Here is a 22376-nt window from a genome sequence, read left to right as displayed (position 1 = left end):
GTCAAAAATATTTAGCCACTTGCATAAAAGTGGACTTTTGGTCCAGCAAATACTGATGTTCGATTTCAAATAGAAAAGGTTAAATGCTGAAAACTGCCTTGTGTCACAGCCAGATTTCACTAATGAGCCAATAAAGGTGTTCTTGTATTTGGATTCATTCCAACATACCTCCTCACTTTACTAAAGTTGGGTTATAATAATTAATACTGCTTCATTTAAGGTGAATTTATCATTGTTTGGTTTGTAGAACAAGGAAAAAAATGGCCCTCCGTGCAGCCGGGACATGTAAGAATTGCACTTGCATGACTCTCAGGGTTAGAGGCAACAATTACTCAATTTTATACATATCAGTTACGGGCAACTCTGGAAACTCCAGTATGCAAACTCTAGTCCATGAATTGATTGCAACACACCACATGGTCTGCGCACAAACATCCACTCTTTGACCTCACAGGCTAATATTGCATTTGTGTCTGGGGTCCTTCTCCACTACAAAAGTAACAGTGCAACTTTTTTTTTTTTTGTAACATCGTCAAACACTGGATATACACATGTAAAATGCAAATTGTTCTTTTTTTTATTCAAAGCAGCACAAAGAAAACATTCATTATAAAAATATGCCACTAAAATATATACATACACTGAACTAGCATCTGAGAAACATTAAGAAAACAATTTACAACAAAATATGCTGAAAATGAAAACAGAGCATATACACACACTTGGTTCATGTTGTGTGTAAAAACTAGACATAATGAGCACTTCACTGTGCTTAATTTTAGGCAAGATGGCGCATTCAGAAAAAACAGACAAGAAGGCAAATTCCACATTATCAAACAATACCAGGCTGCTGATTTGATACTGATTACTCCGTCATCAATGTAGTTCTGTTCACGCTTTTAAAATGGTAACACAGTTGTGTTGTATACAAACTAAAATAAGGAAAATGAGCAAACCTGTGCAGATGGTACTTCATTGAAACCAAATGCTCCAAACTTCTCTTATTATCTGTACATGTTGGCTCCTTTTATAGTAAGTTACAATGTCCTAATTGTGGAATAAAAAACTCATACACAACTATATTGTGGACATATCCTCACCTTAAAAATACAGTAATTACAAATCTAACCTGGCTGACAGGAGATGTGGTGCTATACTCATACACACACATACACACACACACACACACACACACACACACACACACACACACACACACACACACACACACACACAGTGGGGCAATGAGGTTACGTGTAGAGACTTCCTTTTGTTCTTGTGTCCATTACTATACTGTATGTCCAGATACCTGTTGTGTGTATGTCTGTGTGTGTTATGATGTGTCTGCATCCATGTGTAGTGTGTCTGTGCAGGTGAGTCTAAGCATTAAGACTGTACTCCTGCTTGTAGCAGCAGGGCCGACAGACAGCGTTGACTAAACCATTTCCCAGCTGTAAGAGACAGATGATGAACTCGAGCACTGCCAGGCCCAGTAAGACACACAGCAGAGTGATGTTCCACTCTACAATGTTAGCTGGCTGAAGGCACCGTGCCCACGTCTCTGGCTGCAAAAGATATCTGGGACAGAGAGAATGGGTGATTGTCAGAGAGCAAATCAATAACTGATGAAGGCATAACTGATCCAGAAAATTAGCGCTGTTGCACTGGATTCTTAAGATACTATGCTGGAAACTCTAAATACGCAACAAAGATTTAAAGAAAGAAAGCAGTGATACAGTTAGGTCCCTAATCTGTTGGACAAAGACACATTTTTTTGTAGTTTTGCCTCTCTACATCACCACAGTGGATTTTTAACCAAACAGCCAATATGTAGACTTTCAGCTGTAATTCAAAGGGTTTTACAAAAAAAATTTGCATTAACTGTTCAGGAGTTACTGCAGCGGTGCAACATTTTTGGACTTTCCATTTCTGTTATTATTTAATATTCTACTCTTAGTTTGTTATTGTTTATGCAGTTTTCAGTTTTGTACACTTAGCAGATATTTCCTGATTGGTTTCCTTATATTTATATTCTCAGGCCTTCTTAGTTTTAATTATCTGGGTTCTGTTCATGGTGATAGTTTGTATTCAGTTCCTTCCTGTTATCACGCCTCCCCTGTGTTCTCTGTGTCTTATTGTTGAGGCTCCGTTTCTGTGTTAGGTGTTCCCTCATTTGGTTACTTCCTGTTTTATTGTGGTAGTCTTTTGTCTCTTGTGCTTTGTGTTTCATTTTACTTACTCGATCTTGTTTCTCTTGATTTGCTGTTTACCCACCTGTTCCCCATTGCCCTAATTTATAGCCTCAGTTTTTCTCTTGCCCTTTGCTGAGAGGTCTGTTATTCTTTCACTGTGTTCCCGTTATCATCCCCAGTGTGTCTTCTGTTTATATTTATGGACTTTGCTTTCTGCTGCCTTTTTGGATTTCTGCTGTGCCTGGATAAAGCTTTGCCTTTTTTTTTTTAATAACTCTGTCCTTGGAGTCTGCATTTGGGATCAAATTCCACAGCACATGAGAGAGGTTCATGACATTCCTACTAGGAAATATCTGCTGGAAGTCCAAAATTCAAAACTGCAAAAATTATAACAAACTAAGGGTCAAACAGAAAATATTAAATAATAACAGAAATTTCAAGTCCAAACTCAAAATCCTGGGTCAAAGACCCCGGACCGTGACAATTACAACCTTTTTTCTACATAGTCCACCATTTTCAGAGGCTCAAAGGTTATCAGACAGTTGAGTGGCAAACAGTACTCTCATTACAAATGAAGCATACATGAAATCTGAAGTTGATTCAAAGTGTTGAATTTGTAGTTTATAGCTTTTTGCTCCCATTTAAAAAAAAATGAGGCCCAAAAAGAGGTCAGAGCAAGTGAAGGAGGTCATTATTAGGTTGTATAATCAAAGTTAACCTATCAGAGAGAGAGCAAAAACTCTAGGGGTGGCCAAATCAACAACCTGGTACATTCTTTGAAAGAATGAATACACTTGGCCAGCTCAGTAACAGCAAAAGACAACTAAAATGTATGATGGCAGAAATATTTTTGATTTCTTCTAGAAAAACTTCATTGTCAAGTCTACATTTGAGATGTCTCGATGAATGAAAATACAGAAGGTTTACAGCAAGGTGCAAACCCAGAAGGCCAGATTAGACTTTACCAGTAAACATCTAAAAGAGCATACCCAGTTCTGGAAAAAAACAAACACACACATTTTTGTGTTTTATCATTATTCATACCCTGGAAAATTCTCCCAGACAAACAGAGTCATTTCTTTATGTTTTCAGTCTCGCAGTGATTACCAGTAGCACATTATAATAAGATATTAAGAGGTACTGTTGTGGGCAATTTGATAATAAACTATTCATATTAATGGAAAATGAAAAATTATGCTTTTAATAATCCTTATTTAATTAATCAATTTCATAGAATTATAAGTTAGAGTTGCAACATTTCCAGCTTTATAACTAGAAATCTGTAATACAGTGTGTGTGTGGGGGGGGGGGGGGGTGTCCTATTTTGTGGCATTTTATAGACAGCATTAACTGTCCTATCACATCATAATGAAAATGCTGTTAAACACAGCCTCACAAAACATGCACATCTGCGCCTTCACACACAGAGCCCTACGGTGTATCCTTACCTGCCCCCATGGTTTGCAAAGGGGTATGTCCATCCAAATGAGGTGAAGCACTGCGGGCCCTGCAACAGTGCATACCCCGATACAATGAAGCAGTAGGCAGACCCCACCAGGCCGACCACAGCTGCCAACACTGACCCACACATCTGCAGAGGAACAGCAGCACACAAAGGGATTTTTAACACATGCCTTTGTGTGTTTGTGTGGATTTCTTTCTGTCTGAATGCACGAATGAAAGCTGCTTCACTTATCCATTTCATACATGAGATAGAGAGGCAGCTGCTACACACACACATGGCTGCAGCTGTGCTTGTGGCCTAAAGGGTGTGAGCAAAGCTTACTTTGTTGAGTGTTACCTAACAATGGGGCCCTTGTTGAGTTATCATAGCTGGGTTAGAATTAGTATTCAGCTCATAAGGACACAGTGTTAGGTTGTTTAAAAAGTTCAATCCAAGTAGGGAGAAAAAAAAACACAGGAAAACATTTACATTTTTAAAAAAGGGAAACAACAGCTGGAGGCAGTTTCAAAATAATGGCCTGCATGGAGTGAATACAGTTTTCTGACACAGTGCGGCGTAGTGTCTCCTTTGTATATTTCCAGCATTATTTATAACCTAACACATTTCTTACCATTAAGCTCTCATTCCAGCAGCAACTACATTTCCCCAGGGTGATGAAGACTACAGCAGGAACCAGCATCTAAAAGTACAGAAAGTATTTGTTTTATTGACCATTGATAACATCGGTTATGATATAGGAGCTTTACAAAGAATCCTGCTACTCTTTGCTGTTGGTTACTGGGAGCTGCCCGAGTAATTCAATGCTATATACCAGCATCTGTACTGCCACCTGCTGTCTATCACCACCTACGAGTCAAATTCCATTTTATTTACATAGCAAATGCCACAAGATTTTCTCAAAGAGCTTTGCAATCTAGCCAACATGCAGCACAATCTATCCTGAGAGGCCATGGTGCCACAATAACTATTGAGTGGCACCAGAGACGAGAGGCTGTAATCTTCATTCAACCATTCTAAATAATCTATTCTCACTATAGAGGACATTTTAGGACATCAGGCCGAGCTAAGAAGAAATAAAAGCCAATGTTGTATCATCTCTTACGGTAGCATTAAATGCAAAGCTGACAAAATTCAGAGGTATTCCTGGAAAATGTGATTATTGTGGGTGCAAAAGCCACTAAGATTCAAATTTAAAGTGAATTTAATGATAATAAAATATATTGTTTTACTCTGGTCCAGAAAGAATGGCCAACTTCCATATGGATAAAGCAGCTCTCTTAAACCGCTCTTCCACAGAGACACAGTTTGCTATAGTTGGAGTTAATTAATAGTGCACCTTAGACATGATTTATGACGGCCCTTTCTGTGTTCTGATGGTACAAGTGATTTGAGATGGGTAAACATGAGCACAGGCCATAAAAAGTGCTGCCTGTACTGTAACAACTGCCACATAGTGAAGCTAAGAACTACAGGAGAGAAATAATGGCATTCCAACATGTTTGTAATCTAATCTCAGTACAAATTGTTTTTTTTCTGTCCTCCTCCCTGTGCTGGTATCTTTTACTGTCCTATCACATCATAAATAGGGAAGGGTGGTTTCCAAGGTTCAACACTTTTACAAAAATGCAGAAACAAAGAGAGCGATCAGAGCACTCTTCCACATCCTGCACATCCCCCTAAAGCACTGTCCTTTAACAGAGGCAGCAAGAGAGACTGCTGACAAGGAGAAGTGGCAGGAAGTGCACAGTGAGAATGGAACAGATAAGGAAAAGGGAAGCCAGAAGATGATGGTGAGAGGAAGGGAGCGACCCAAAAATAGATCTTTCTCTGATTGGTTCAGTTTGCACTTTGGTCATTTCCACATAGAAAGGAAAAGCCCAAAGACTCAGATGAACTACAATGCACTCCCCAGAAAGAGGAGTGCTTAAAAAGTGCTTAAATATGTTTTTTTTTTTTTTGTTTGTTTGGTTTTTTTTTCCAGTAGTAACATCAAGAACCTATTATCAGTTAAATACATGGTCAGTTACAGCAGTTAAGTGAGAATATGCAGTGTAAGTATGGTTTTCAGGCCTCTTTCCTATGCCCTGTGCAGGATCTTGTGCAAGTGAAAGTGGGTTTTTTAAGGTTTAAAGTTCTCTTACTCTCATACCTTCACAGGCCTTCATTAACACCAGCTATCAATTCCCCTGTGCAGATTCATCACAGAGAGAAATAAAGTTTTCTAAAAAAAAAACAAACAAGCAAACAATATGGATTTGGGAGCAGTAAAAAGTTCCAAACCTGCCTTAAGTGGTGCCTGTTCTAACAATTTCAGTTAAGACAAAACAGAAAAATCACAAACATAAGGAAATGCCATAGTGGAATGCACAATATCCACTCTTTCATTTTCTATAATTTTCTTCACAAAGTCTTGTGTTACACATTGTAAAAACCTCAAACACTGTGTTTTAGCTCAGCGCTCAGACATTCTCAGCATATTTTTTACTCTCAAATATAAACATTTTAGTAGAGTAGTGCACGTGCTCTGGGAAAAAAGAAAAAAAAACAATCTCTCCTCTGTTCCTCCATAAAACCAAACTAAAAGAACAGCTCCTTTCTGCTCAGTCAGAGCATAAACCTATCAGATCAGCAGCGTGCAGCGCAGACGGATTAACTGTGGATTCACACAAAACTCCATTGTTCTCACTGAACAACTGCAAACACACTCTGAAAGGTGCTGAAAGGGAAACAATCGACATTTAACAAACCTTTGGTGTAAAATCAAAACTTTACCCAACGTCTTCTGAACTACAACTAAGCAACTCGAGTGGAAGGGAAAAGCAAGTTAAAAGTATAAATGAGTATTGATGAGCACTGTCTATAACCAATCAGCAAAACTGCGGGATCCTTACACACTGTGACACTGCCGCTACCTACCAGCACCTGTCTCTCTTACTGCTGAAAAAAGGGAGGCAGTAAGGTGACATTCAGCACTTGTGATCTTAAAGGATTTCATCTGCTAACTGGGCAACGTTTCAGGGTCACATGGTGACGAGTGAAAAAAATCGTCTTAAATGTAGCAGCACACTGGTTGGCTTCAAATGAAAAGTAAATCTCACAACGCTGAGAGTCACTCATTTTCACTCTTCACCTAATCTAATGCTGATAAATCCACCACTTGGCGACTGTCCTGAATTACATTGCTGCCAAATATTCCACAGTTTAAAAAAAGGGCATCCAAGTTGAACTGCTATTAAAATGACATTGAAATCTACACCATGTGACGTCACGGTTTTCAGTAACAGCTTTTCACTTTTAGACAGGATGTTATCTCAAACCTCTTAATGTCATATATACAAAAAATATCTAAACTATCTTCTTTTTCTATTAGTAATATTGGTATACACAAAGACTTAAGGGGGAGTTATAAGAAGTAAATATTTAGACATGCAAATGTTTTTTATTGGTTAACCCACTCTGATCTTTCTGTTAAGCTAAACTATTACAATAATGTCTGGCTAAAATTTGAAGGGAGGATATTCATGCTCTGCTGTGTTTATTCACAGTGCAATAGAAAAGCATCAAATAAAAGGATTTTTGAGTTATTTTTTTTATCCTTTTTTGTCCAAATATGCCACCACCATGACCAGTAGCTAAATATTGCTTCAACTGCCAGAGATCTGATGATCAGATCAAACCTGAAAAATGTGAATAATTTGACTTTGTGAAAACCTAAAATATAACCTTACACATACAAAATGATATTACAGAGGATGGTCAGAGAGTTCCATCATTCAATTACAATTTAAGTGGAATTTTTGCATCTTTTTTTACTCACCATCAGCCCTCCACCTCCTAGTCCACCAAAGTACCAGATGTAGCTGGCCAGGCGGTCCTGCTGGATGTAGGTGATTTCTCCCATAGGAAAGAGCAGCATGAGGTTTGCCACAATACAACAAAGGGCCAGAGGCAACAGAGCCAGGCCCAGAGACCTGGCAAAACCCACCGAACAACACATCACTCACCCCGAAAAAATCCACACACACAACCACAGGGTGGAGAGCAGAAAGCTAGAATGGGCTGAAGAGGGCAGAGACTGAGCGAAAGAGGGGAGGGAAGGGTCAGAGCAGCTGGGGAGGCAGGGTAGGAAAATAAGTGACAAGAGCCTGGTGTGTGTGTGTGTGTGTGTGTGTAAGATTCTCCTTCCCTTGCAGAGGAGGTCCTGCCATGTCACATGTGGGAGGAAGCATACGCACTCATAGGAATTGGTGGGGGGTGGGGGGTGACCCAACAGAACTCGAGCAAAAAAAAAAAAAAGAAAGAAAGAAAAATCCCATGAGTTGTGTGTGTGTGTGTGTGTGTGTGTGTGTGTGTGTGTGTGTGTGTGTGTGTGTGTGTGTGTGTGTGTGTGTGTGTGTGTGTGTGTGTGTGTCTGCGTTTCCCACAGCCTCTTAGATAGCAGGATCTTACACAGCAAAGGATTTCACTCAGTCATACCAGCAGATCCATAATCAGTGGGTTTCTTTTTTAGCTCATCTCTTGTATCTACATGGTGTACATATTTTTTGAATAGTTAAAAACAATTATTTGCCCTACTGATTCAGTTTTATCTGATCTTTAAAACAGATGAATTCAAAAGGCTTATTTTGCACAACCGATGAACCAAACGCCAAAGGTGGTCACCTTATAATAAAAGAGACATAAAACAATGAAGAGTCAAAAAGCTAGATTGGCACTGTGAGAGCCCAGTCAGCCTTAACGCTCAGTTTTGAAGAAAATTGATCCAGATCTTCCAACATGTTATGGGTTCTTCCTTTGCTCCATCTCTCTTCAAGGAATTTGGCTGGATCCCATCTGCATATTCATGCTAACAGATAAACAGAAAGAAAGAAATGGCAATGACCACATTCTATCTGTATTCCTCTGCTCTAGCCTTTACAGGAAAAAAATCAATCTACAGACATTTTGACTGTACGTTAATATTATTTAGTTCTTTTAAGTAAAAGAAGATCCCGTTCAATTTAGATGGGGATCCTGATCACTTTCTAAAAACGTCCAAGACTGCACGGCGTTGGCCTCAGTGGAGAATGTGCTTATTGAGTGTCCTACTATGTGTTCTAGTTTTAAAGGCCTTATTACGTTTCACTTTATCAACTGGCTTTGTGATTCCACTTTTATAATGTCAGTTTTGTTACTGACTGGTATATAATGTGTTGTTCAAATGAATTTATTCATCAGTTAAAACTACACAGTGTTGTAGACTTTTAATATTTAGGTAACTGTTTTAAAAAAAAAAAAAAAAAAGTCTGGAATCTGGAAAGTCCAATGTCTCCACAATAAAACAAAAAAGTGTTGGATAGCTTTTAAGATTTTTTGCAGCTTCCTCAATGAAAGTCTAAAGCACCACGAGGCAAAAACGTTTTCAGGTTCTGGAAACATTTCAAGTGTTTTTTTGTTTTTGTTTTTTTTGGTTGGATAACAACAGCACCATTTGTGTGATTAGTGCATGCGAAATGTGTTTTAAAGGTTTCCAAACTCCACTCTATAGGGTTAGCGGTCTTGGTTATGACCACTTTTGACACAATTCCTCCGTTTGTTTCTGGTAATAACCCCACAGGTGTATGTCGGTCAAAAAAGGCATAATGTGAACTCCAACAGTGCAGAGTCAAAGAGCTGTAAAAACTGTACGTGTGTGTGTGTTACAGATGTCCACAACACTGTGAGCTGTTTCATAATGCAGCTGGAATTCAGTATATCCAGATAAACTGAAGGGTAAGCTGGAACTGACCGCTAACAACCTGGGCTAAAGAGCTGTGTTGATTCAGGCATTTTGTAAGTGTGTGATTGGAAGTAAACGAGCGGTACCAGGGTGGGTCCGGTGCGCTAAGGAGATCAACGCTGAAACAAAGTCCACCATCAATTTTCTACAAGGAGAAATCTGTGTGGAGGAAACATGTGAGCTGCCAGCTAAGTGGTTCTCAAGTTGTTTACCAACTAGCTTTTTTTTTTTTTTTTCTTTTACAGATTTGAAGCCACAGCATTCATTGTAATATACTGTAATTCATCCTGTCACTGTGCCTCTGTATTTATGTGTTCTGTTTATGCGATGCACCGAGAGGCAGCAAGCAAGGCGTTTCCCAGGGGCTAAAAATTCATTTAAAGATAAAGCCAAGACAGAGACACAAAACACTTCATCCTTCCTGACGAAACCAGACAATGCAAACATGTAGTGTTTGAAGCAGAAATGATAGACCCTGCGGAGTGTCTTTAAGATATTGGATCATTGTGCCTTGCATTAAAAGGTCAGGCAATAAGAAACACAACACAACACACAACAAAGAGACACACCTTCCAGGGAGGAAAAGATTTGTTGTTATCTTTGTGCCAAGTTTATAATAATGCATTGCAAGATCAATGATTAAGAATCACCCTGAGCATCTGCACATGAAAGCCCTCTTTGAAACATCTTTCTCTAGTTCAGTCCAGCTGATTGCTACAAGGTAACATCTTCATTAGGAGAACAGGAAGTTGTATTTTGTTACGTGGTTTTTGCATACTTTTGTTAAAAGTATGGAGGTTAAACTCTGCTAGAGCAGATTTTAAAATAAGAAGATGTCTCCTATAATAGTGAAAAAAGCACAATTTGCAAAAACACCACATTGTTCTGTATTGTCGTTTTACACTGACATCAGGGGCTAGAGCTGCAAGCAATTCAGAAACGTCTACAGATTAGGACAGAAGATCCAAACAGCAACTTTACATAAATGCACATCTAAATGTCTTTGGAAGTTACTGCAAACAGAAAATCAGAAATGGAGCTCTTTTAATTGGTTTCATGTTAACATTAACAGAAAAAATACACATAAAAAATTGTGCAAAATAATTTTTTAGTGGTGATCCTAGGCAGCAAGCACTGAGGTACATAATTTGGAGCAGAGCGGAAATGGAAGCACTTGCTGAGTAAGGAGGGTTGCATATGGAATAAAACTGCATTTCTAGCAAACTCTAAATCAGCACCAACTAATTAAAGAGACTGCAACAGATAATCATCTCCGCCAAAACACAGAGTTACAGAGGAAGGACGTCTTTGGCATCATCGTAGTACGGAGATAGCTCTTCCTGTTTGTCACTTTTCACACAGTGAATTATCTTAGGCTGTGGTGGTTTATACTAAACTGATGCACCGTTCTGTTTCTTCTGTATACATCCAGCAAACATACATTAACAGAGAATCTAATTAACACAGGTATAAAAACATAATAACATAAAGCACTTCCTGAAGGTGTGATGTAGTTTTTAAGACAATGGGCTTTGCATGAGTTATAAACCTGACTGTCAAATATTAACTGATAGATATCAGCTAAACCTGTGCTCTGCACATCATTTGTAGGCATTTCTCTTCAAGTTGTTCTATAATTAAATTTTATGATCACAACATTAACAGCATTTTCTAATACCCCTGAGCACATCCGTCTCCTCTGGGGTCTGATCCTGCCCACAGCACCCTGGACGGATGATGTATCTGGGGGACACACGGATTCCACCAGTCCCCCACTGTGATGATCTGTCCACGCCCGAACTGAGACCTCTTGTGGCCTGTGCGTGTGAACGAAAAGGAAGATGGAAAAATCCACTGAACTGTAAATACTGTATGCCGTGCAAACAAAAATACATCCTGGGTGTCATTAGCATGCTAATGAGATGTAGGTTTTTCGATTGTTATACAATATCTGAAAACAGGTAGAAGAAGTAAACCCGCGGATATGAAGATGAGCATCTGGAAGATACAGTGGCTTGCAAAAGTATTCATACCGCTTGAACTTTACCGTATTTTGTCACATTACAACCACAAACATAAATATATTTCACTGGAATTTAATGTGAAACACCAACACAAAGTGGTATACAATTGTGAAGTGGAAAGAAAATTATACATGATTCAAAACATTTTTTACAAATAAAAAACTGAAAAGTGCGGTGTGCAAAAGTATTCAGCCCCCTTTTCTCTGAGTGCAACCAATTGCATTCAGAAGTTGCCTGATGGGCGCCTGGGTGGCTTAGTGGTGAAGCCGGCGACCACATACACACGCTGCGTTGCGGTGCGGGCGGCGCCGATTTGCCCGCGTGTCTTCCCCTGTATCTTTCCCCCATTTCCTGTCTCTCTCCACTGTCACAAAAAGCCGCTGTGGCCAAAAATGAAAAAAAAAAAAAAAGAAGTTGCCTGATGACTGCTAATGACTAAAAAGAGTCCACCTGTGTGTAATCTAATCTCAGTACAAATACAGCTGCTCCGTGACGGCCTCAGAGGTTGGTTAAGAGAATATTGGGGAGTAAACAGCATCATGAAGTCCAAAGAACACAGCAGACAGGTCAGGAAGAAGGTTGTGGAGAAGTTTAAAGCAGGCTTAGGCTATAAAAAGATTTCCCAAGCTTTGAACATCTCATGGAGCACTGTTCAATCCATTATCTGGAAATGGAAAGAGTATGGCACAACTGTAAACCTACCAAGACAAGGCCATCCACCTAAACTTACAGGCCAAACAAGGGGAGCACTGATCAGAGATGCAGCCAAGAGGCCCATGGTGACTCTGGATGAAATGCAAAGATCCACAGCTCAGGTGGGGGAATCTGTCCACAGGACAACTATTAGTCGTGCACTGCACAAATGTGGTCTTTATGGAAGAGTGGCAAAAAGAAAGCCATTGTTAAAAGAAGACCATAAAAAGTCCCATTTGCAGTTTGCCAGAAGCCATGTTGGGGACACAGCAAACATGTGGAACGAGGTGCTTTGGTCTGATGAGACCAAAATTGAACTTTTTGGCCAAAATGCAAAACTCTATGTGTGGCAGAGAATTAACACTGCACATCGCTCTGAACACACCATCCCCACTGTCAAATATGGTGGTAGCAGTATCATGCTCTGGGGCTGCTTCTCTTCAGCAGGGACAGGGAAGTTGGTCAGAGTTGATGTGAAGATGGATGGAGCCAAATACAGGACAATCTTGAAAGAAAACCTGTTGGAGACTTGAGACTGGGGCGGAGGTTCACCTTCCAGCAGGACAACGACCCTAAACATAAAGCCAGGGCTACAATGGAATGGTTTAAAACCAAACATATTCATGTGTTAGAACGGCCCAGTCAAAGTCCAGACCTAAACCCCACGAGAATTTGTGGCAAGATCTGAAAACTGCTGTTCACAAACGCTCTCCACCTAATCTGACTGAGCTTGAGCTGTTTTGCAAAGAAGAATGGGCAAAAATTTCAGTCACTAGATGTGCAAAGCTGGTGGAGACACACCCTAAAAGACTTGCAGCTGTAATTGCAGCAAAAGGTGGTTCCACAAAGTATTGACTCAGGGGGGCTGAATACTTTTGCACACCGCACTTTTCAGTTTTTTATTTGTAAAAAATGTTTTGAATCATGTATAATTTTCTTTCCACTTCACAATTGTATACCACATTGTGTTGGTCTTTCACATTAAATTCCAGTGAAATATATTTATGTTTGTGGTTGTAATGTGACACCAGTGGAGAAGAATATTAATTTGACTTTCTCTTCCTGTAACTAAAACCTTCATAATATACTATAAACAAGTATTATTAAGAAAAAAGGAACAAGTACAAACATCCTGTTGGCAACAGGAAGCAAAAAGTTTTATGGGAACTGCGGTCTAATGCCACTGATTCCAACCTTACGGTTATTGTAAGAAATGGTCTCATTTGTTTATGGCCGTTAATATACTGCACACCAATATAATAATTAATGTCATACATTAACTTCCAGTGATATAAAATAAGTCATGAGTGGAAAAACTGAAGCGTATTGCCTTGAATTACAGATGAGTGCAAACATCTTCCAAAGTGACTGTTTTGTGACGTCTTGCAATACATACAAAGGTCTGCGTTTGGTTTGGTTTTGTTACGATTTGTTTTCTCTCTCTTTCACGATTGAATGAGAGCATGATCAGTTTTTCAGAACTATGAGATAAATCACACAGAAAAAAAGAATGCAGCTATTAAATGTGAGCAAACAGTTAATGATGTGCATAAATACCAGTGACTGGCCAGTTGACACTGTGGCCTCGTCTTTTCAGCTCCTCGGCTACCTTCTGGTCAATCCCCTCCTCCAAGTTAACCATCCACTGACCAGCTAGGGAAAAATATGACCGACCACACACACACACACACACACATAATTTAACATAATTTACAGGGTTTTTTGTGTTTACTCAAGTGTTCAAAAAAAAAACAAAAAGGCATTTTTTTTTTATAATCTCATCTACATTGCAAATGATATTTTAATACATCATACTGATCAGCTCATCAGACTACCAACAAACCATGTAATAAAATACACGGCTACATATTTGATGGCAAAGTTATTTGCTTTTTTTATGGTAGTATGTCAGTGGAATATTAACTACCAAACAGCTTAACATGTATTTTATATTAATAAAAATTATATTGGAGCGCTTTACACAGAAATAACTGAGGGAATTATATGTGTGATCATGATTGTGCAGACATACTTTTGTGGTCATACTCTGCATAGATCCTAGGTGCATCCAGGGCTTGTTGAGGATTCATTCCAAACTCCATCATGTTCAACAGCACCTTAAGAAACAGCAACATCAAATATTCAGGGAGGTCTTGATTCATGAGTCACTGGTTGGTTTAAAACAAAACTCTGGCAGGGACAGTGTTAAGAAATGAACAATGTCGTCTGTACTCCATGTTCCACATTGTTGCTCTGTCAGGCTTGATGACTGTATACCTGAACGTGTCCTTGTGGTTGCATAAAAGCTCCCATCACCCCGAGAGCAGCGAGGAGCTGAGGTTTTTGCGATGTGGTTGCTGAATCGGTGAGGAGCGCAGGTATGATGGTGTGATATGGCCGCTTCCTTCCAGCAACACAGTTAATGTGATTACGGCACAGAGAAAAGTTAGCGCCGCGATTCTGCAGAAATATAAAAAGGAGTCAGAATTGAACCCTTTTAGTCTTGCCTAGCCTTTCATCCGAAGCGCTTCTCTTTTACGCTGAAACAGTCTTGAAATTCTACTTTTGCTGAATACATGGTTACGTTATGACACAAAATGGTTTTATGGCTTCATCAATGCATTTACATACACAACAAAAACAAGTTATTCATTCTTGCTTTTGTAAGGCAATGTGAATATGCAAAGTAAGGTAATGAAATATGAAAACATGCAACTTTTTCATCAGGGATTAGTTTCATACGTCCTTTTCTCCTTAGCTCTACACAGCAGCATTTATGCCTCTGTATTACTGGGAAGTTTCTTTTGTTTACAAAAACTTACAGAGCTTTAATAATACAGCATTGTATGAATACAGTATATGAGAGGCAAGCTGAGAAAACCAGTAGAAAGTGGTAATGTAGGATCTTGTTTTATGCTGAAAAACATGTTTTATTTTAAAGAAAATTTCATATAATGAATTTATAATGAATGATTAGCATTTTCCATGATTTAGAAGATTAATATGTGCTAATTAACAGCCACTGCTACCTCACATGCACACAGATAAAGATATCCTCATTCTGACTGTCTGACCTGTAGTGAGAATCCACAGTCCTTAGGGACCAGCCCCGTCCCAAAGCCCATATAGTTGCTGTTGATGAAGGAGCACGCGTTCCCCTGAGTGTCTATCACACAGAAATACACCGTGTCACTTCCTGTCATCAGGCCAGGCTCCACTTGCTCCATGGCCCTACAGATTCACAGAAACATACAATACACAAATTGCGTCATGTGGCACGTGTTTTTACTATTTGGTTATCAAAATATTTGGAAAATGAAAGAAAAGCTAGCCAGCTAGACTGAGAAGGAAACTTGTTGGTTTAAGAATTTATCAGGTACACAAACATAATTAAAAAGTTTAATTGCTGTGTAACAAATGTTGCCATAAATGTAATAATATAGGTGAGGGGTTTTCCTGCCTTAAAGTATCTTTATTTGCAGCTTTTTATTTCATTTACAATAACCAGATTATTGCAGTGTAGTAAACATTCTTTATAATTTCCTGGTTTTACACAGCTTCCCTTTATCACCTTGTTTATTATAAGCATCTAAAAAAAGAAACTATGATGAGGTTATGAAGATAACATATCAAAATCCAATTCACCCCTAGTTCAGATTTAGTTGAATGGAAGAAAGAGGGAGAGTTAGTCTGTGGATTTGGGTGTGATGGCCAGTGCAGTAACACAGCCATCAGCCATATAAAATTATTCCCGTAGAAAAAAACCACAGCAGGATTTAATAACCACACAGTTTGTTTGCATGTGTGCACGAATGTATGTTAATACATTATTATGTTGTTTTAAACTTTTATAGTCTATTTGCCTCACTGCTGATAAAGACCTAAAGTTCAAAGTCCTGACTAATAAAACAATTTTTTTTCCAAAATATACACTCACACAACTGCACACACCCTGTGTGTATGTGAGGGAAGAGACATGAGGGGATGGGCATTAAGGTCAGGGGAAGTAAAAGTCTACAGTCCTATCTAAAGTCAACAGAGGATGACTGGTACACACTGGTACTAGCAGACACAAACACACACACACACACACACCTATACACACACAGAAACACACACTTGTTCATGCTGATGAGCTGTGCTCGCTGATGACCGTAGTCCTTGTCCAGTAAGGTTTCCAAAGGGATCGTCACATGGGCTGGGTCGCCCAGGTAATGCAGGGCATCTGTTAGTGCCAATCGCACAGCCTCCACTAGTACATGGATATAGTCAGCGCTATTGTGGCCTACAGCTAGACACACACACACACACACACACACAGAGAGAGAGAAATGGATTATAAGACCTAGGAGAAACCAATTGTGCAGCTTCATGAACTTTGTTGTGTGGGACAAAAACAAAAAAAGTACCGTTTACTTAAACTGTATCATAGGGCCATTCTTAGACCTAACACCTGCACAACAGCACTTTAGAACTACAATTTTGAAGAGTCTGCCATGTAATGTAGTCAAACAGTGGAGGCTGATGAAGCATTTGAAGGGAAGTGAACATTAAAAAAAGCCACTTCCACTTAAAGAAGCAGGGTCTCCTCAGCTTAATGCTGACACACTGCTGTTGGGGTTTTTGTTGAGCAGCACAAATAGAAGTGCTTTCATTTTGCCTGTGCTGGGCTGGGTCAAACATTTTAGGGTCAGAAAGCTGAGGCAGAACACCGTTACTAACTGGGTCGGGTTATAAAATATGATTTGTTGAAATGTGTGAGAACTATGGCTTTTATTTCTATGATCTGAAATATGATTCAGCCACTTCTACAGATTCATTTCTACTGTACACTTAAGATTTTACAACAGGCACTTCTTCACTGTCCCTATGGTTACCTCTGAGTTGAGGAAAGTTCTCCAGGATGTTAAGTAGGAGCAGGGCAGCCAGTCCCTGACTGTTAGGAGGAAGCTCCCATAGACGCACACCCTAAACACACAATAAAGTAATGCACTCTGCTTACCATGTTATTAAAATAAAGATATGATCAGCATCATTGGTTGCTGACCTTGTACTCTGTGCTTATGGGGGTGATGACTTCGCTGTCATGGCTGCTCAGGTCATCCAAGGTCATGACTCCCCCATTTTGGCTGATGACGTCAACAATGGCTTGGGCCACTCTGCCCTGGTAGAAAGCTGGTTTGCCACCCTCACCAAGCTCCTGTCAATACATGAGTTTATGCTCAGTTCTGTCATGTGTGTGCGTGTGAATGAAGTCAAACGCCATTGTCAAAGAATGACCGATCTAGCTGTCCAATGAGGCTGAGGTCACTGCTATTGTTTCTCCTGCCTTGTGCTCATGGGTGTAGGTGTGTGCGTCTGAGTGTGTCTGTGGGCGTAAAGAGCTGTGACTGGGCATATTTGGCCATTTTCCTGCATTATGGCATTATAAACCCCTGAGTGTGACTATGGTTGAATACAGTAGAGCGTCAATCAATGCACATTTTAGTGGTGACACACAAACACGCACTCAGATAAACACATGGTGACGTCAGCCATAGTTCTATTGAATTCTCACTGACTCAGGAAACTACGGAATGACTGCAGTTTTATAAATACACCATTATCTACACAAAATGACACACAATCACCCTTGGACATTCACATGGAGGTGGAGTACTTACAGTGCTGACACATAACACCATAAAAATTTAGTTTCAAACAGTATTCTTTAGCATTTCAGTAGCTTATAAAGTTGAAGTCCAGCTTTATTCTAGGGTTGCTGATACAAAACCGGTCTCAAAATATAGGCTGAAGGCCATAATAATTTACTCATAATCAGCTCTTTATTTTTCACAAGCAACTACATCACACGAATCCTTGCTTCTCTCCCTTAGCTCTCTTGCTGTACACAGCAGAATTGATTTTAATCTTTTAGGGCTCATTTTTAAAGCATGTCTGGGTCCTGACAAGCTGCACAGCAGAAATGCAGACTCCGTGTGAGCCAGTTTGCTGCCTTAAATCCTCAGATAGCGCCTTTCCACCAATTCCAAATGGAACAACCTTTTTTTTTCTGTCTATGTCTGTCTTTGTGTTTGATTTTCCCTTCTGGGGATCCAGCTTCAGCTTTTCTGTCAAAGGTTTTTAAAAGTGTTGCATAAATCCATCCACTTTTGTCTAATCCCCACTATTTTTGCTCTGCTTTCACTACCTCCTCTCCAACCTTCCATTGCACTTCTCTTATGATTTAACTTCCTGTTATACCCCTGGGTTTATCTAAGGTCTTCCTGTACAGAAGGCCAAGTCAAGTTTAGAAAAAATCAAATAATGACTCGGAATAAAGAATGGTTTCTCTGAGCTTCTGCATTGTTCTGTTTCCTTCTTGTGTGAATAACACAAGTTATTAGAAATAAACGTCCCTCTGCTCCTCAAGCCATCCATGGATTTACCTTCAGAGTTTGAGCCAGGCCAGAGTTTTTGAACACTTGTCCACATTTGGGCGCATGGCCGTCAATCATCAATTCTCCAGCCAGTTCCTTTCCAGCATCCTTCAAAGAAGCCTCCCACTTCGCCCAGTGGTGAGCTGTTACCTCGGCCACCGGAAATCCAACATCTGCTAGCTCCACCGCCCCACTCAGGACCTCCAGCAAGGACAGCTAGGGAAAGAGGCAGAGGAAACACATCCACATAACAGGAAACTGAATCGAACAGGAAGGGTGAGACACTGTTATGTGAAGAAAGATGTGAAGGGTATAACTGATTTACAGTTTCCCAAGAGAATTCCAGCCATTCAAATATTTGTCAGCAATCTAGCAATTTAGTTGAACTGGGATGAAATATTAGTTGTATGTCTGATGCACCTGATTTCCCTTCACCACCATTACACTGTAATAATCAGACAGTGGATGAACTGAGGGGTTGCACCAAAGTAGCAGGATTATTTTGAACTGGCAGTTATGGACTGGGTGATTCCAAGAACAAAAGCATGGAGCTGGAGATGACCGTAACAGGTTCCTAATTTTCCTCTTTAGGACTCAGACTGCAGGCACTGTAACCTCTGAGAGAATTTCATAAGAAACCTGTTTTTTAAACCTATCAGCAACATTTTAATTTTTTCCACCTATTGCAGTTTTCAACAGCACTTTAATTGAAAAGACTGGTTTACCTTTTAATTGGAAAATAAAATGAACTTGGCTTCATATCTGCACTACAGGTTCTTCAGCTCTGGAATCAGGAAAGTGAAGTCTGAGACTACTGCTTTAAAACTTTGCCCCCACTTTCATGGACCTCTATCAATTTTATCGTAGATGGCCAAGTTATTGGAGCTGTGACTAAATACAGGAAATCTCCACAGAGCCAATGATAAGTCTGTCTGTTCCTTTGTTTATGTCTCCTTGATTCATAGACAGGATTCCTACTTCCAGGTATGCTTGTTCATGCTGGTCACTTCTGTAGGGTTTCTACATGTTTACATCAGGCAAATGATTCTCGTAATTGGGCTTTGGACCGTTCTATAAAACACTCCCATGTCACAGATATACAAGACAAACAGATATATAAGCAAACCTTGTGACTTCCAAACAGCTGCACAGTATCACACCAACATGCTGGGGCTCCGGGGACTGTAACATTCAGAGCATCAAATGCTGAAGGAGGGGCCTCTGCAGAGTAACCACGTCCTTCCAGGAAGTCCAGGGTCAGAGCTCGGGGTGAACGACCACTGAGGACACAGAGAGAGGCTCAGCTTATTGTTGCGTGCGTGGGGAATAATAAGGAAAGCAACAAAGGATTCTCCACCTGCCGTTAATCCCTCTGATCTCGCCAGTGTTTCCACTGTAGAACAAACAGAACGCGTCTCCACCGGGGCCAGTGCTGCACGGCTCTGTTACTGCCAGGGCTGCTGCTATGGCAACTGCTGCATCCGCCGCATTGCCACCACGCTTCAGGACATCTGGACACAAACACAACCCGTGACTAATGGATGTTACTGGTTTATGCAATATATTAGATCACAACAGCATTCCTAGCCTACAAGTGGACCCACGCCGTGGATCTTGGACTTGAGTTTTGAGTTTTCTTCGACTTTGAATTCTTGTTTATCGTTTTGGTGGGTTTTTTTGTTCTGTTTGTTTATTGTTCATATTTGATTTTCAGCATCTTGAACCTTAGTTCCAATTTCTGTTTATTTTCCATTAGTATTCTGGTTAGGGTTTATTTTATCCTTTGTGTTTTTTTTTCATAGCCTTCCCTCCTTGTGTCTTTCAATGACAGGTTTAATTGCATTAGGGTCTTGTCTAAGTGTTAGTCAATGACTTCCTGTTTTATTTTCGTAGCTGGTTTGCAGTCTTGTTGGCCTTGATTTATTTCACCTGTTTCTTGTTATCCAGCTTTTTCCACTCCCTTTGTTAACCCTCTTGTCATTGGTCCTTTGTTGTGTTGTACTGTTTTCTAATATTAATCAACATTGATAAGATAAGATAAGATAAGATAGTGTTTATTTGTCACATGCACAGTTATACACAGTACAATGCACAGTGAAATGTATTTTGTACCTGCAACCATATATACACACACATATAAATAAGAAGAATAAAAATAAAAAAAAGTAATGCACACTATACACTATACTCTATATACTATACACTATACACACTTTTTAAATTATAATATTTACATTGTGCAATAATGGTCCAGTTAGGGCTCAGAGTTGAGCAGACGGATGGCTTGTGGGTAAAAACTCTTCTTCAACCTTTCAGTCTTAGTCCTCAGGCAGCGGTAACGCCGGCCTGATGGGAGCAGGGAGAAGAGAGAGTGTCCGGGGTGGCTGGGCTGTTTTAGGATCTTCATGGCCCTCAGCCTGCACTGCCTGCATTGTGAGATGTATTGACTCTTTTAAACAAATCAGTCAATCAAGCTTCAGTAGTACAGGACACCATATCATATGCATGACCAAGTAGTTGATTTGGCACTTGTTTAACTGAATTACAAGAAGAAATTAGGAGAAATTATCAATATAAAATCTGTTTTATATCTATTTTTAATCAATCAGATCTATTTATTCTTTATCTATTTTCATAACTAATTCATAGTCAACTCCCAAAAGGAAGCCTGACATGCAAGGGTTTGCAAAAGTGATCCGTTGGTGAACTGAATATCCTGAATATCTTAAACTGCTTGTTGGGCAAAACCAGCATCTGGGGCTGTCTGACATTATAATAGACAAAACAGGAGCACTGGGGTGGCCATTTAAAATGCACTGCAGCCAAAGAGCTTACTGAGGGAGAAGGACTGCAACACAGGTGCATCTACATTTAGCGGCCAGTACAAAATCTCTTCTTTTCACCAACGTTTTCATCTAGCTTAAGGTAAAATTATTCAAAGCACATACTCTTTGTAAATGTTCACTGATCTTTATAGCAGCGTCCATTCAACTCTGAGCACACTAACTCACATGTCACGCTCACCCTTTATTTTCTGTCTTTCTGTTACAAACATGTTGGTAAATTTGCGATCTTTGCTCACAGTCATCCTCTTTATGTCCATACTTCGAAAAAAGATTTTAAAGTTTTTCACTAGTAAAAAAGTGGGACTTTCTGACGTGTCATGTGGCTGCCTCTTCGTTTCAGATCTCCATGGCAACAGCTATCCACTTACCCACACCTATACTGGAAGCTAACGGTTGGCTGGAGGCCACACAGCCGTGTAAACACACCACAGGAGACCGACGAGAAGAGAAAGTCAAGTCGGTGCCCATCCTGCTTTGAAATACCGGCGACTGGGGCCGAAACAAGAGGGGGGAATAAAACCGTACTGGACTTTGATCGAGCTCGGCTCTGATCGATTGCTCGGCTGTCGACCGAGTTAAGGGCAGGAAAGAGAAGCGGATCGCAGATAACATCGATCATAATGTTGGCGTTGAAATAACAGCAGCTAAAAAAATAATTTTAAAAAATTTCAGTTTTCAGAGTTTTATGGTGAACAATGTTATTAGTACTGGAATTGAAGATGATAAAATCATGTGGGTTCTTCAAAGGTCTATAACAAAGGGTAAATCAGGCCATTAAAATAATAAATAAATAAAACATAAATAACCAAGTGCAGTGTTGCAGTTGAACAGCATTTCAAAATTTAATAAATGCAAAATGACACCCATAAAGTACAATCCACTAAAATTTGTTAACATTTGTTAAATTTTTATCAGAAGCTCGAGTTTGTATTTATTGAATATTTCTTTATCAAAATAATGGATATCAAAAAATATATTT

At 39.7% G+C, this 22376-nt stretch overlaps 2 protein-coding genes across 4 annotated transcripts; both read right to left on the bottom strand.

The window, feature by feature from the left end:
• Window positions 1-554: 554 nt before the first annotated feature.
• tm4sf18 (transmembrane 4 L six family member 18) lies at window positions 555-7744 on the bottom strand. Its single transcript, XM_030727436.1, has 4 exons — window positions 7475-7744; window positions 4268-4336; window positions 3641-3783; window positions 555-1578 (listed from the first exon to the last, which is right to left on the bottom strand). The coding sequence occupies exons 1-4, from the start codon at window positions 7652-7654 to the stop codon at window positions 1380-1382; spliced, it is 591 nt and encodes a 196-aa protein (XP_030583296.1). The 5' UTR covers window positions 7655-7744; the 3' UTR covers window positions 555-1379.
• A 2326-nt stretch (window positions 7745-10070) lies between these two features.
• Window positions 10071-21957, bottom strand: LOC115779290 (glutathione hydrolase-like YwrD proenzyme). Of its 3 annotated transcripts, none has more exons than XM_030727874.1 (12): window positions 21766-21957; window positions 19909-20062; window positions 19678-19831; window positions 18561-18767; window positions 17180-17332; window positions 17010-17100; window positions 16252-16423; window positions 15207-15363; window positions 14410-14592; window positions 14165-14249; window positions 13690-13785; window positions 10071-11232 (listed from the first exon to the last, which is right to left on the bottom strand). In XM_030727874.1, exons 1-12 carry the CDS (start codon window positions 21863-21865, stop codon window positions 11087-11089), a joined length of 1698 nt encoding a protein of 565 aa, XP_030583734.1. In that variant the 5' UTR covers window positions 21866-21957; the 3' UTR covers window positions 10071-11086. The 3 variants fall into 3 exon arrangements, with proteins under 3 accessions (XP_030583734.1, XP_030583736.1, XP_030583737.1); XM_030727876.1 differs by having other exon boundaries at window positions 21772-21957; XM_030727877.1 differs by lacking the exon at window positions 21766-21957 and adding an exon at window positions 21576-21699.
• Between the last annotated feature and the right edge of the window lie 419 nt (window positions 21958-22376).

The sequence above is a fragment of the Archocentrus centrarchus genome, chromosome 4, assembly GCF_007364275.1.
Source record: "Archocentrus centrarchus isolate MPI-CPG fArcCen1 chromosome 4, fArcCen1, whole genome shotgun sequence".
NCBI lineage: Eukaryota > Metazoa > Chordata > Actinopteri > Cichliformes > Cichlidae > Archocentrus > Archocentrus centrarchus.
This window is presented reverse-complemented; position numbering and strand designations above follow the sequence as displayed.